This window comes from Poecilia reticulata, linkage group LG4, assembly GCF_000633615.1.
Source record: "Poecilia reticulata strain Guanapo linkage group LG4, Guppy_female_1.0+MT, whole genome shotgun sequence".
Classification (NCBI taxonomy): Eukaryota; Metazoa; Chordata; class Actinopteri; order Cyprinodontiformes; family Poeciliidae; genus Poecilia; species Poecilia reticulata.
Window position 1 is genome coordinate 8,516,808 of NC_024334.1, and position 16,041 is coordinate 8,532,848.

At 35.9% G+C, this 16,041-nt stretch overlaps 1 protein-coding gene across 2 annotated transcripts in view; it reads right to left on the bottom strand.

Moving 5' to 3' along the window:
- LOC103463427 (N-acetyllactosaminide beta-1,3-N-acetylglucosaminyltransferase 3-like) overlaps positions 1 to 16,041 on the bottom strand; it is a 24,609-nt gene continuing 8,568 nt past the window's right edge. The window contains exons 1-2 of one of the 2 annotated variants that reach the window (XM_008406759.2): positions 14,220 to 14,334; positions 1 to 3,465 (exon numbers count right to left, since the gene is read on the bottom strand). In XM_008406759.2, coding sequence (XP_008404981.1) covers positions 2,334 to 3,455 — 1,122 coding nt within the window. In that variant the 5' untranslated portion in view covers positions 3,456 to 3,465; positions 14,220 to 14,334 and the 3' untranslated portion in view covers positions 1 to 2,333. Of the gene's footprint in view, positions 3,466 to 14,219; positions 14,335 to 16,041 lie in introns of those variants that run through there. The other variant, XM_008406760.2, reaches the window with a different exon arrangement.

The following is a 16,041-nucleotide window of genomic DNA, read 5'->3' on the forward strand; positions in this document are numbered from 1 at the left end:
TTATTTCAAAGATATTTTTATTATGAAAAATATGTAATAGATAAAATCTCCACACTTCCTCAAATCCCAGCCTATTATGAAATTTAATCCACACAGGAAATTAAAATGTACTTGTCAAARCAAACAGTTCATATTGATTGTTAATTAGAAAACAACACACCACAGCTATCTGAATGTATTTTAAAGTTTATGAATGCATACAGTCGCTTTGATATAGCAACACATGAATCATTTCCACAATAAATAGACAAAACAACAGCTCAAGATAAATTTTTCAGTTTTTCATTAAGAATTATTTCTTTATTGTCGAGAGGAAAAACTGTGAGTCAAGTGTAAGGCAGTGCAACACAAACCAACATCAACTGGCTTTAATGTCATAGCGRTCAAAAGATACACTGAGTTATCCCTCATTTTAAAATATATTCAACCTGGGAAATTATTACAGACATGAGTAAAGGACAAGATACAAAAGGGAAAAACATAAAAAGATTGTCTTCTCAGTTGCTCTGTAACAAAACATGCTATAGTGCTGTGCAAAAGGCTGAACTCATTGTCTGAGTGATAAAGTTGTAACCTCGGATGAAACTAAGAGCGAGAAACAGGAAGAACCTGCAAAAAAAGTTGATCTTTAGCTTACATTCATCATCTTCACCACAACTGACAGTAGTTACAGTACYGACTGAAGAAGACAGAATGCTGAAATTGAATAAAATTGTTTTAAGAAGCACCGGTTAGGACCTTCCTATCTTTATGTCTCACATTAAAAATATAAAATGTTTGAAAAATATTTTTCTTTGTCTCAGTTTTTTAAATCTCAAGAACCCGATATTTCTAYAGCGTTGGGTACATGTTTTAGAACCACTGTAAATACAGCTAACACACAGTTGTAGTGTTAGCTGTATTTACAGCTAACACTACAACTGTGATGTTAGCTTAATGCTTACTTAAGTAAGCATTAAGTAAATGCTTATTTAATGCTACTATTAAGTAAGCATTGATCAATGCTTACTTAATAGTAGGTTAAATATCCTTGGCACAAAACATTCAATTTTTTTGTGCCATGAAATCTCATGCAAAAATATGCAGCCCACATATATTTTCTCCACTAGTCTAACCTTTTTTGTTTGCAACTGATTATGTTTTGTAAATAATCCATTAATTCTTATATATATATATATATATGTGTGTGTGTGTGTGTGTGTGTGTGTGTGTGCGTGTGTGTGTGTGTGTGTGCATCTTGAGCATTTATCTCCTCTAAATTTACTCACTCAACTTCACCTTAGATTTAATCTGAAATATATTTTCTTATGGTGTGCACTTGTTTATTACTCTTTTTTATTTTTACCTTTGTGTGAGAATGCATGCTCTCACTGTGACTTGCTGAAGTGATTCCCCATTCACACATGCACACACTCCCCCACCTTCCTGTTGACCCTGCATGATGTTCAGTGTGCGATTGATGGCCTGCTCTTTGAAATGCTTTTTAACCCTTGCTTCTTGAACTCACAGAGGTAGGTAAAAGGCTTGTGCTGGTGTCTTTTCTTTCAACTCAACCAATAACGTTCAGTTAGTTAACTCTAACTCTGCAAATAAATAGGTTGATATCAGCTGCAACATGCGAGTGGAAAAACTGATCTGGTGAAAAGCTTGGAAGTTTAAATCCAGTAAATGTCCTCTAAGATGTTAATGGTTACGAATCTATGAAAAAACAAATAGGAAGTTGAGCTACTGCTGTCAGATTACGATAAAACAGAAAAATACTATTATTATAAATTATTCTGCAGTCTTGTCAATCAGCATAGTTATCTACTGTCTATTTTTTTTTGTTGCATAGTTACAAACAAGATAAGAAAAGGTGTATATTTCCTTTAAAACCCCTTTAAAGCAAAGGTGCATAAAGGTCAGTGTTTAAACATTGTAATATTCAAAAASATTTATGTGAGAATCACCTATTGCTTCATTCCCATGCTTTAAACTTTTTCAATTAGCATTTTATAATGTGTGGATTTAAGATTTATTGTTGGTCTATATCTTTCTGGTATCACTCAGCTAACAAGGTCTAAATAACAAGTGCATAGAACCTGCAAAGCAACCCCTGAGAAACTTGTCCAGAATCTTAATGAATTACTGAAATAACATTCATTAGGAAACTAAGAAAAAACAATGTTTTAAATCCACCTGACACACAGATAGAAATGATCCAGTAGTCAGTGCCAGTGCAATGTTTCTGTCCATGCAAATTTCTGATCACTTGCGTGATCATTTGAGGTGGTGTACACTTTGTAAGCTCCATTCTCCTAAATGAGACATTGTTCAGTCGTGTTACGTCTTTTCTAAGCGTCGTCACATTTTAGTTTTGGATTCTGTGTGCTGTGCCACATCAGGTACATCTGAGCCGGGAGGAATCTGTGCACCAGCAAAACGTCTTTATAGAAGCACGGACTGAATTTGTCTATTTTGTTGGAGGGAATGTGCAGCCCCGCTGTCTTCACGCCCATGTGTGAGGACGGGCCAAGTCCAGCTTTGGCCAGACACATCCCCATGTAAACATCATCGATGGGAAGAATGAGTATGGATTTAGACATGCGGTATATAAGCATTGCTGTAAATCCTGACAGAAGGAAGCCCCCTCCGCCACAATATGGAGGGTACGAGTTTGATTGCTGAACCTGAACTGGGACAAAATATTTGCTCCCAGTTGCTCTGATGGGCCCCACATTCTGGATCAGATGACCAGTGAAGAGATGCTTGCTCCCGTTATTTTCCTTGAGGCTTTGCAGATACACAACCATGTTGTTTGTGTGAGCAAACACGTCGTCGTCCCCATTCAGGAGGAAGCGAGCATTCGGACAGTTTCTTTCCATCCATTCCAGGAAGAGTATTTGCTTCAAAGTGAGGTTGTAAAACGTGTCACTAAAGTCCCACTGGAGGACGTCTCTGTGCTCTTCTTGCTCCAGYTTCAGGAGATTGTTCAGTCTTTCTTTTTCGTAACTGTCACCCGAAACTCCGGAAATGAAGATCCTTCGAATCGACATGCCGTTGTATGACCTCTCTTTACCCCATGTCTTCCGCAGCACCTCCCGCCGTTCGTAGTTGGTTGGGGAGCTCTTGATGACCAGCAGAAGGAAGACATCTCCCGATTTCTCAGCTCCTCCACATTTATCAGGGAGGTCCAGCAGCATGGGGAAATGTCGACAGTGACGATAGAAGAGAAAGTCTTTGATATTCTGAGGAAGATTTGAGAAGCCTACGACGTTGGCTGCAGTCAGATTTTGCCGGCATTTTCCCCAAGAGTACAAATAAGAGTTGTTTTTGATGAGTGTCTTTTTTTGTCGGTTATTTTCGGCAGTGTTCTTCTGGAAAGATTTCTGATAATCAGAGTACCTAAAGAAAGGGAAAGCCAGCAGGCCGAGGGCTCCAACCAACAGGAAAAGTCTTGCCTTGATTTTTCTCATCTTGGAAGCTCTGAAGTGGAGACAAAACAAAGGCTTAATTAAAACAGATGACACTAACAAGAACAAGAAAATACAAAATATGGAAAAACAATAAATAATTCATGTAATGAAAGCATCTAGTTAAATACTGGATTATATTAAAAAACAATATGTTGAGCTATCATCACAGTGGATTCCTGGTTTTCCCTTGAATAGCTCTCTCTAAAAATGAGTACAACTTCATATTTTAATAATTTCTACACCAAATAACCTCAAATAACTCAGATGTCCTCAAGTTCCACAGAAAATCTGCAAATACTGAACTGAACTGTGAATGGGTGGGGTTGACTGTACTTGTGAATCAAAAAAACACATGAAGGTTTTCCCCCTGGTTAATCCGATTAAGATACATACTCAGCTATTGGTCAATACAGGTGAATTGGTTCTACAACAAAAACAGGCAAATAAAACTGCTGTGTTGCTGCTGCTCTAGAGCTGAATGGGGAAATCTGAGGACGGTCAGCACCAGATAAACACCCTGCTGCATTCCTTCTGGGGTTTTCATGACCAGAGAAATAAACTCCCACACCCAAGTCAGCAGCTCATTGCAAACACATTGTGTCAGTTTTTTTTTTGTTTTGTTTTTGCTTAAAAAAAAAAAGCAAAAAAATAGATTGAAAGTAAATACGGACACTGTAAAAAGTACAGGACCTTAAACAAATATTCATTCTTTACATTTTGTGATCATACGCAAAGACAACTATAAAGTTGGAAGCGACAATCTTATTAAAATGTGCATAACTTTAGGGTCTTTTAAATATTATTTTTACTTTGTCCATAATTTAACAACCACTATAGAAAACCACACACCACGGATTCTACCTTGTCATTAATTTTCTGACTACAGCAATATTTGCGGAAAAAGAGTACACCCCAAAAACCTTTAGCTTACACAGAATAGGTACAACTTCCACTAATAGTCAAGGAAGTGGTGAATGTTAATGTTAATGCTAATGCAGATGTGCAAGCAAATCTGCTTGAATTGCTCTGCAGAAACAAGAGTCAAAAGAGTCAGAAGTGACTCTTGTTTCTGTCTGTGCTGTTTAGAAATAATTTTAGTTTTGTCTCAACTCTATAAAGTTGAACAACAACTTCTTGCTTTAGTGAAAAATGATGTTTCACCACTGGCTGGTAGAGCCTGAGGAAATGTTCAGATTTTTAATTTAACACCTTTTTCTTTAGCAGAGGTAGTTTAAGCTTAAAAAAACTCTTCTTCCCCCAAAACCCCAAACTCCAGATATATTAGAACCTAAAATTGGCTTTTGAAATTGTAGCTGCTCCTTTGAGTCAAGTTTTTAAATCTCAGTTTGTTTACCAATGTAATTTTTAAGTTGGAARATTTCCTTTTGTTATTTCCCTCTCAAGAGGAGATCCAACTTGAAACAATGATGTGTCCATTTCTAAATTATTTGTGCTTGCAAAGATATTTKAATCCTTTATCAGTGAACAAGTGCAACATTTGGTCACTAATTATATTCTGTCAATTTCCAAAACAGGATTTTGTAAACAAACAAAAATAATTCTACCAATGCACCACTAAGTGACACAGTGATCCCACAATGACTGGAAAATTAATACAATAAAAAAGATTAATACTTTATGTAAGCTCTGGTGGAGTGGGTTTGGTGGCGAGATATAATTAAGGCTCAGCTGCAAGGGAGACATTTTGCTGTCACTTAGAGAACAGTGTCCAGTGGGAACGATCACCAAGGTTGCAATATAGTCACTGATTTCAAGACGCATATTAGAAGTCGCTAGAGAAAAAGGAGGCTGTGAACTCAGGGACTATTTATCGAGTTAAACAACTCGACTGCTTTGTGCAAGCAGTCGAGCAGGAATGCAGTACAAAGGCACCARCAGAAAGGAAATGTGTGAACAATGCAGGACCTTGACATAAAAATAACTTGATAATGTAGCTTTGGCTTAAAAAGCTGTGCTGCTTGCAACAAATGCTAATAATAAACAGCATGTTGAATTCATAAATGGTCTGGCATTTTCAATTTTGGAATTGATTTGTAGAAACACGATTTCCTCTGAAGACAAACATAGCAAGAGTGTTTTGTAAGAGTCTTCATGGTCTCTGATCCAAAGTGTGTTGAGTTTGCCTGTTTCAACAGGTCTGTCAAAAACAATGAACAAACGCAAAAGAGGAACATAAGCTAATTTTCTTATTTTTACATAGAAGTTCACCTACATTAAAAGATTAGATCAAGCTTGACCCTCGGGCAGGAATATAGCATAGATAGCAAACCACTGAGTCATTTGCTTCTGAATCTCCAGCATCATCACTGTTGCCTCGAAGCAAGAAAGTCATATGTTCAAATCCTGGCCTTTCTGAATATATTGCGTTTCTCCCTGTGTGCATGTATAAGTAATCCAGCTTCCTCTCACAGTTAAAAATCATKAATGTTTTGTCAATTTAAATTTCCCTTTGGTATAAAGTGTGTGTTTGCATGTTTGTTTGTCTCTGTGTTGGACATTGCTACACCCCAACTTGACCAGGAAGGATTAAGAAAGCAGACTCATGTACTAACTCAACCTCATGCCTACATTACAAAATCTGCACTATCTCTGAAACAATAAGTTGTTTTTACAGGAAGCTTTCATAATTTATGTGGTTTCTTCAGCATAGATTTTACGCTATAAAAAAGGTCATCAGATAGCTTATCAARATGCTTTTTCATATCAGACGAAATGGGGGCATTTAATATGACAAAGTGGAACACTGAGGCATTGTGAAATCTAGCATATCTGTTTGCTGATATTCTAGGAGCGCACATGTTAGGAAATCCAGAAGGTCRCAATATGAMCATGATGAGCATAAGAATGACATGTTTTGCTATCTTCACCTGACTAAAATTMRATTTAAGTATCTCGTGAAGTTCCTGTCATGACATAAGGCAATTGTCAAAATTTAGCAAGCAACTGAGGAAACTGTCATGATTTGACTTAGAAGAGGACATGCATGCACATATGTGACTGTCACAATAACAAATTTTGCTGTACGATAAATTTCCCAGAACTTATAATATGTTGATGATGTCATAATAATGCAAGGTCAGCCTCTCAGAGACTGCTGTACTTTAAAATTTGTACAGAGCACTCCACACTGGAACAGAAAACCATTTCATTTAAAAAATAAAACATAACAACCAAAAACACCAAAAACAATAAATAAAAAGGAAATAAAAACACACACAACCACAACTACACATAAAATGGATTATAAAGTCTTTGTAAACAAAACAATACTTAAAAAAAATATTTACCATCGGAATGGAAGTGATTGAGCTCATTTTAAGTCATCTTGCGATTATAATTGTTTAATTTCTTACTGCAACAAGCTTACATGACTAATCAACACGCTTTGTTAACAGGAAAACACTAAACAGGGTTATGTTCACATTGAAAGCAACCAGAGGTGTTCCAACATGTATTCCTGAAAATAAATGGCTACAACAAAGAAACAAACATTAAAACAGATGAAGATTAATAAGTTTTTTTCATGTTCATGGGTATTTGGATTATTGTTTCATTGGATAGTTCATTGTTGTATGTTCATTTTCATTCTTTATGCCTATCTTCTGTATCTTCCATACATCCATCCATCCATTTTCTTACACCCTTGTCCCTTAGTGGGGTCGGGAGGGTTGCTGGTGTCTATCTCCAGCTAACGTTCCGGGCAAGAGGCGGGGTTCACCCTGGACAGGTCGCCAGTCTGTCACAGGGCAATACAGAGACAAACAGGACAAAAAACCATGTAAACACACACACTCACACCTAGGGGCAATTTGGAGAGGCCAATTAACCTGACAGTCATGTTTTTGGACTGTGGGAGGAAACCGGAGTACCCGGAGAAAACCCATGCATGCACAGGGAGAACATGCAAACTCCATGCAGAAAGACCGGAGCCAGGAATTGAACCCAGAACCTTCTTGCAGCCCCTTCTGTCTCTTGTACATTTGAATTTTATTTTTCTTAGATGACTGCCAGGTCTATTTCTGCTTTTGGTTTTTTGTCCTAGTTTCGCTCCTGGGTTAATTATTGTCTCTCCTTCTTCTGTTTTCTTCTCGCCACAGCTCGTCCTCATTTCTTCTGCTCTGTCTASTTGGTTCTCATGCAACTTTACTACCCTGAATCAGTGATCAAGTTCATTCAGCCTCGTTGTGTTTTGCCCATTTCATTCATACCACTCGCTTGATTTTCTTGTTATTTAAGTTCATTTTTCAGTGCTGGTTTAATTTGTTTTCTGCTCTCATGATTGTAACGCTATTCCACTTTCTGCTCCAAGTTCCATGCTTGTTATTGTTGTCCATGATTACTTTGATAAGTGTAAGTTTTATTTTGTTACTTTTTTTCTTAATATGCATCATATTTTGAGTTCATGTTTCATGGCACTTTGAATAATTTACTTGGAAAGCTCTCACAAACAACGCACATTTCAATAAAGAAATACTTTCACTTCATCTGCTTTCCCACGTTCCAGTTGTAAAGCATCAATAAGCCGCTTGTGAACCACGAACAAATGGAGAAAGTACTTCCTTTTTTATGAGTGCAGTCAAACGAACAAAATGCCACAAGCGTGTTACGTTTACAAAGCCAAGTTTAGATTTTGTATAAAATTTCTTTGCTAACATCAAACCTAACTTGAGAAACTTCTTGTCTCTCTCCTTCAGGTCAGTGAGRAGGAAGTATGATCATCATAAACACTTTCTGCGCTCATAGTTTCAGTTCTTCAAAACTGAAAATGAATGATGAACCGAACCATAATCACATAATGAATTTCGCTGGATTAGTATCTCTGAGAATTGGCAAGTTTTTTTGTTTGTTTGTTAATGTAGCCTGTAAAATGTAACAATTCCCCTCGTTCACGACTAAGTAAAACAATCTGTGGAAGATGTTTTTGTTGTTGTTGTTTTATCTTTGTAAATCTCTTTTCTGACTTCTTTGAAGCCATTGTTCTCAATACAATGGCAGCAATACAGAACAAAATTAAAATCATTAAAGAAAAAGACAAGTCAAATACAGCAAACTWACTTGTTTGGCTTTTGAGTTGAATTACAAGAACAGCTATGCCAAATGCTGCTCATAAAAGATGAGCAGCAAACTCTGTTTATGATTAAGATTCWAAGTAGTAAAAAGGGTTAAATCATTCTTGTAGCAGCTRATTTTTAGATGCCTATTGACAAACATGYGCTGCAAGTATAATTTCCTGTCTGATCAGAAGAAGGAACAARTAACACCCTTGGTGGTTTCCGTATCAGAACCATCAACAATGCTAGGCTCCTTTCACTCGCTCCTGTGTCACACCCTTAATCTGTGGCTTTCAACTAAAATGTTACAGATCTGTAAGGCTCTCATAGTATTTTCTAGGTTAATTCTTGATGTAAAACATGGGTGTTCAGCTCCTCAAGGCTCGCTCTCCTGCCCGTTTTAGATGCATCTTTGCTTCAACACAGTTGATTCAAAAGATGCAATTATCTGTGTAGCTTGTCATAATATTCTTCACAGGTTTGCTAATGAGCCATCACTTGATTTGAGAGTGTTGAACAAGGGAACAAGCTAACATATGCTGGATCCAGAAGACTGACTTTGGACATCGCAGTAGATTAAGATTTGGCAGACTGCCAAGTTGTCATCCTTGTTTCATATTGTTGGACTGGGTCTAAATACTCAATGTAGTCCTGAGCAGGAAGCAGTGAAAACAGATAAAATCATTGCAATCACCTGTGTGGGAGGTTTTCAGGTTTCCTGTAGCCTAATTCAAATTAGAAAATGYCATCTCAAAAAAGCAGCGTGCTCTAATTTGTGGAGTAAGAGTGCAGGTCTTGAAAAAGGCTTTGAATCTCAGAAGGTTGCAATAAATAACAAAAAATAATTTAGCCTAGTCATGGATAAGGCTCTCAAGAATATATCTTGCTTGTAAATGTTGGCTGGTAATTGTTCATGTTAGTTTGCATGCAACTATTTGCATGTCCAGGAAGCAATTTAAAGATCAAACTTTTAGGAGCTGTTGCTAATGTAGAGAATGACAAAGTGTCATAAGGAAAGACTGGTAGGATTTCCCCCCCAACGAGTCACCAATCTATCAAAAAGTTCACAAACAGTAATTTATGAAGCCAGTTKAGAATCACAGATTAAACAATCATGTCTATTTCTGCACCGTGGGAGGAAACAGGAAGCAGGATGAGGGCTAACAGAAAACCTCAAAGGACACAATGAAGAACCCTCACACTTTGGTTTTAACTTTCTTTGTGTTTTATAAAGACGACGTGTTTGGAAGCTAACAAAGCAGCATTTTAGCCAGGCTGTGTGACTTGTGAGAATTTCAAATTTTTCATGATTTCTTTCCTTCTTGTCTTTTATATTGTTTTAACAAAACAAAACCATCTGTACCAAAAATGCAAAAAATTATTAAAATCCTATTCATTTGAATAGGATTTATATCAGGATATAAATCCTATTCAAATGAATAGGATTTATATCCTATTAGGATATAAATCCTATTCATTTGAATAGGAGTTATAGCCTATTCAAATGAAAAAAATGACCTTTATAGTTAGTTTCCCCCTCCACACCCATTTCTTTTCATTCGGTCACTATAATCTATCCATGTACTGTAAATATATCAAACCGCATGTACAGGATTAAAAAAAACATTACATTTTATATCTTTAAAAGTATTGGTGATTACGTAAAACATTTTAAAACATCAATTATTGTATTTTTTCACTCCCAGTTATAGTTAACACTTCATTTGAAAAACTGACATTATAGAAATAAAAATCGAAGGAATAATAATTCAATCTATGGGTCTGTTTTGTTGTAGAAGATGATTCAAATGCAGGAATAAAGAGCGTCATAGAGAATCAAAAAATATAATAAAAGCGTACAGAGATATAGTCTGTCTAGAAAAAGCTTGACCAGGAATATGAGGCGAAAAAATAATAATCCAGCAGAGAATGACAGAACCAAAGGGTAACAAAAAACTGAGGGAGGTGATGARTGTAGAAAAGACACATGAAACCGATTAACCAGAGTGAAAGCATCTGAGGGAGAAATCTACAAAACAGAGATGAATGGAAGCTAATAAGTGCCAAAAGAAAAACATACAGAGATCAGAAAACATAACACGSCAACAAGAGATTGACAAAAATAACATTTAAAAATACGAGACAAAAACACTCCGTAGGAACAACCAGGCAGTAAAGAAACCGTACACTAGAAWGTTTCTCTCCAACCAGGATAAAACTACAAAKAATAYGTCAATGGCAATCTTTAAAGAGCTTTTTTGTGTCTAATCAACACAAYTCGAAATTAAGGAACCCTAAAGTGCTGAAAAAACTAAACGGCTGAAGTCAAACCAATGTTTTTATTAATTTGTCTTCAAGGCAAAACTTCCAACTCTRGCATATTTGCAGCCAATAAAATATGTACTAGATATTCAAAAACTTCAACAGGGTTTATATGCTAATTTAAAAAATAAGACTATTACAGTTTTTCCTTTATGTTACAGAAACATAAAACGTTATATAGACTGAATCTGGATTCTGTTGGTCAAATCCACAGTGTGGCTTTCAACCACCCTGTGGATTAAAGCCAATGTGAGATGAAGTAATGCTTGGGTGTGTGATGGCAAATCAATTCTTCTTACATTTGTTAAAAACGGTTGGAATAAGTTAGAGTACATGGGCAGGGTCACACATTGAGTCATTACATGAAAAGTGCGCTCCGACTACCAAGACAACTTGACGCAAACAAAACCCATTTTGCAAATCATCTTCCTCAAAGCAAAATCAGAAGTTTGAAACTCTCTAAACGACAGCACAATTTAAGAATCAGAACTAAAGCCATTATATTACATTCCGTTTATTTTTCTTTTCTTTTCTGGAAATTGGTAAAGGTAATGGTAGTTTTAATTATATAGCACATATTTATATAGCAAATATTTATATATTTCAGCAAAAAGGCAATACAAAGTGCTTTACAGGAATTAAAAGGAAATGCAAACAAAATAACAAACCAAAGGAAAGAGAAAAAAAAAAGAAAAAGAATCTAATGTTGATTTAAAGTAGTTGTTTGCCAAGCTGTATGGGTACAATTAAGAACTAAAGTAACGTGGAATTTAAGATTAGAAGGACTTTTGATTATGTTCTCATCTTTTATGTAGTTTTGGGGGCTGTTTGACCTGTAAAGTTTTGGACGAAAGATTCAACACACTTCACTAACGTGCTACCAGCTTTCCTGCTATATCAGAGATCTGACCAGGAGACGTTGTCACATCTCAATAAGAGATCCAATAGACCTGGTAGACGTGATAAGATGCATCCGTACGCATGTTCACAGTGCTTCACTCATACAGTTTATGCTACAGCCTTATTCCAACTTTCATTAAAAATAAGAAACACTCGATTATGACATGTAGTAAAAAAAAAAAAAAAAAAAAAGTAGATTGATTAAAAAAGAGAATACCAACAAATCCCATTTCTGGACGCAAGTATTCATAAACTTTGTTAAAGGGAGCTAAGCTTGTGGCATGTAATTTGTGATAAGAGTCTGCCAATTATTTTTGGAGGTTTAATTTCCAGAGCTTCCTTTTGCTCTGCAAAAGAGCAAAATGAAGCATCTGGCCTGCTTCTATTAGTAATGACATTCGTATTGTGTTAAAAACTAATGCCAAAGAAAACTATTTCAGTCCTCAGCAGAAGGGGCACTAGAAGTAGAAATATAATTTTAAAAAACAAAAAAACAAATATAAACACATGGTTTCAATTTATCTGTTTTACTCCTAAGTCAGCCACAACAGGCATAAAGCATGCAGCTATGTTTTTCATGAAGGGATTCAAAGTGAAACTGTTGTTTTAAATACGGATACAATGTACCAGATACTAATATGTGATCACTTGATTTCTAAGCATATTCATCATCCTTCAAGGTTACCATGACCCTAAACTCTTATCGCTTGCCTCATTTCTCTTCTTCGTTCAAATCACACGCTCATAAGGATGAGCGTGTGACTTACACACACGCTCATCCTTATAGGATGGTGCAGCTTGCTCAACATCAGGTCTTAGTTTTCATTCCTTATTTGTAGGAATGAAAGTTACTAAGTATCATCCGAAGGGGAAATGGAAACTTTAACAGACAACTGTAAAACTCAAGTTAACAGAATAGCAAGCATATTTTCAGAGACTGCTAAATATATATGTGCTTCTGCTTTTTGGAGTCTTGCTAATTTACATAATAAGACTTAAAAACATCTATGCCTGGATAAGGTGCACGAGCTACAAATTAGAAAACTTGACAATTTTATTGCAACCATTACTGATTTATGAGTAGCTGATCATTAATAGAGTAATAAAGTGAAGTAATGCATTAACAAAATGTCTTGCTTCAACCTTAACTATTTAATCTATAGATTAGATTAAATGTACTTTAAATGACATCTAATGATTTGTCTTAGCTGGACTACAAATAATGGATCTGGTTCTGCATGGTAGACTCAGCTGTTGAGTGGAAGGATGGGAAATCAGCCATCTTCCTGTCAGCATGGCAAAGTGACTGTTGTAAATTTAACAAAATTGCTACAGATTAAATAACCGTCACACGAAAGCAATTGTGTGCTCAAAGACAGATAGATCAAATGCGCACCATTTTTAAGTGTAAGTTGTCCGAGATACGTCCTCAAAAAACTCTGACAGCCCTTGACTACTACTTATCCCTTTAGGAGTTTTTTTTCAACATAGTGACTTCTACTTTCAAAAAACCACTGGCAGAAAGTTAGGAAATAAAAAAAAGGCCATAACTTGAAACAAAGCTTCCTTTTTCCTCTCATTGTTTGAACCCTTGCAGGTTGACGTGATGGAATACCACCTTACAAACAGAACCAAGTCGATAGTCACAAATTATACATTTTTCTTAAGACGTGATTTTTACCCCATACAGTCGGTGAAATCTAAAATGAGGATACCGGATTCACCTCCAGCTCAGCAAATGTGGACATTCAAGTCGAGTACAGTATTCGTATAATGTGTTTTTCAATCCAAATACATTTTAATCTTTTGTTCCTTGCTAATTATACGGAGTAGTAACAATAAACATAGAGCAATAGTTAATTACTATCCAATTTCTGATAATTGAGTCAACATTTGAAAGTGAAGAAACGTTGGTGAATGAGTCACAGTAGTATCAAAAGAAAACTAACATTTGTGGGAACAAAACTGGGAAGCAAAATCCCAAAGTCGTTAGACAACTGTAATTATTATTTATTTTTGTATGTATTTATTTGCTAATTTGTTTTTTATTTATTTTTTATGTATTTATTCGTTCATTTATTCTTTTTAGTCTCTTATCTATGAGTCACGTATATCAAAAATGTGTTGAAACCTAATGTTTCTTCCTTTTTTAATGAAAAAAGTAGCGGGACTGCACGAGTCTGAAAGCGCTCGAGAGTTTCAATTACATTTGTATATTTAGCACATTGGAGCTGACACGTGCACCTATTTTAGAGACGCAGAGGATTCTGTATCAAGGCTTTATTAAAGTAAAACACATTGGAAGTAGTCAGGTTCCTTAATGAACTGGAAAATATAACGTTTCAGGCAGTTGAAAAATTGGTCAAATTCCATTTCCCGTTATGGCTTAATGCGCAAACTCAGCCCGCTTTCCCAGCTCCCTCGATGATAAATGAGTCTTATTTGAGAAAAAGTTTCAAAGTTTTATTACCTGTTAATGCAGATCGTCGCTCTCCTCTCTTACTTGAGTCAAATGATTCATAGCTGTGGTTTCCTAAGGCAGCCTTGTCATATTCTGGAGACTGGGCGGTGTCTGACTTCCGTCCGCCTGTCTATTTGTCTGTCCCCTATATCGGCTGTCATACAGGGTAAAATTAAACAGATGCATTCTGCTCCACTTGTTTTTGCTAGAGCACTGTTTAAAATGATCTATTTAAAAAGTTGTATTTGGATTCATACAAAAATCAAAGTAATTTATCTCAAAATATTGGACAATCATTTAATTCATTTAATTTAATTCATGTCATCACATTTAGATTTATTACAGTTATATCAGGCATAAAATGCAGCAAATTTAAACACACATTTTTCTTTCTCGGAAAATTTGAGTATTACATAAAACTGATTAAAAATATATCTATTTTAAACATGTCACCGTTTGTCCATATTATGATCTGAATAATCTTTACAAAGACCGCTGGGCAAGTCGAGTCACTGTTAAAGAAGCAGGCTGTTCACAATGCTCAATGCAAGCATATTAATAGAAAGTTAGGTGGAAGGAAAAACTGTTGGAACAAATGAAGCGGGGATAATCACAACATTGACAGAATTGTGAAGCAAAGACTATTAGMGATTTTGGCAATACTCCAGAAGGTGTGAACTGTAGCTGCTTCAAAAACCACCACACACAGATGTGTCAAGGACGTAAGCTACAACCATCATGTTGATGTTTTAAGTCACACCTGACCTGGACTAAATACAAAATGTACAAGAGAGTTGTCTAACATTAAGATGACTTTTTTTTTCTTTTCATCTAATTTGGTTATTATAGTGTCAGAGTCTGTAGAAATGGTGCAGATGCACAGAACGCAAGACGGTTGAGGTTCAGTTTGACATTTCAACAGTTCCTCAAACCATTAATGATTAGAGGAACTGTCTGCTTATGTCTCACTTTATTCAGTCCAAAGTCAGGGCAGCCATCTATCAGGGAATGCGTGTGTAGTTATGGAGGTAGTCATTTGATATTCCAGCAGTATTTTGCATTTGTCATGAAAAACCAGTATCAGGTGACACCGTGCTGGATTCACAACACCCGATTTAAATCCCTCAAAACATCAAGGGAGTGTCGTCAAGAGGAAGATGAACACTACAGCCAGTATTGCAGGTGAGCTGAAGTCAGACATTTAGAACACCTGGGCTTATTGAACACCTCAATAAACCATCATTTYTACGMCACTCTGCATTGATATGGTGATTTACACAACAGCACATGGACGTACTTCTCAATATGCACACACTTCTGTTTTAAAAGTCTGTTTGAGAATAATAATTTAACATTAACATTTTCAGAGACAATAAACTTTGGGTTTTCAATTGGCTAAAAAAGTCATAATCATCAAAATAACTGAAATTAAATTTTTTGACAGGTTGTTTCTCTGCTTGTACTTTTGATTTCCTGTTGACTCTGCCAACTATTCAGCATTCTGACAATTTTCTCTGCAATGAATCTGAATGATTTCCTTTTTATACCTAAGTGGTAATCAACCAGATTTACTCAAATGTTCCTCTTCATTATGAATTTTGAAGTAAAAGTCACGTTATTAGGCAATGTTAGAATCAAACTTAGTTTTTTTTTCAATTGTCTCATTCCAGGAAGAAGTAGCTTAAATTCCCCCACAGAGAGTTTCCTGTAAAAGTTTCAGTAAATGTAAACTCTCCAGATAAAAGTGCAATCTATGCCTTCACTGATGTTATCTGCAGGCTAAAAGGTCAGAATGTTGCCTAAATTTTTGCACTTTTACACAGTTCATGTA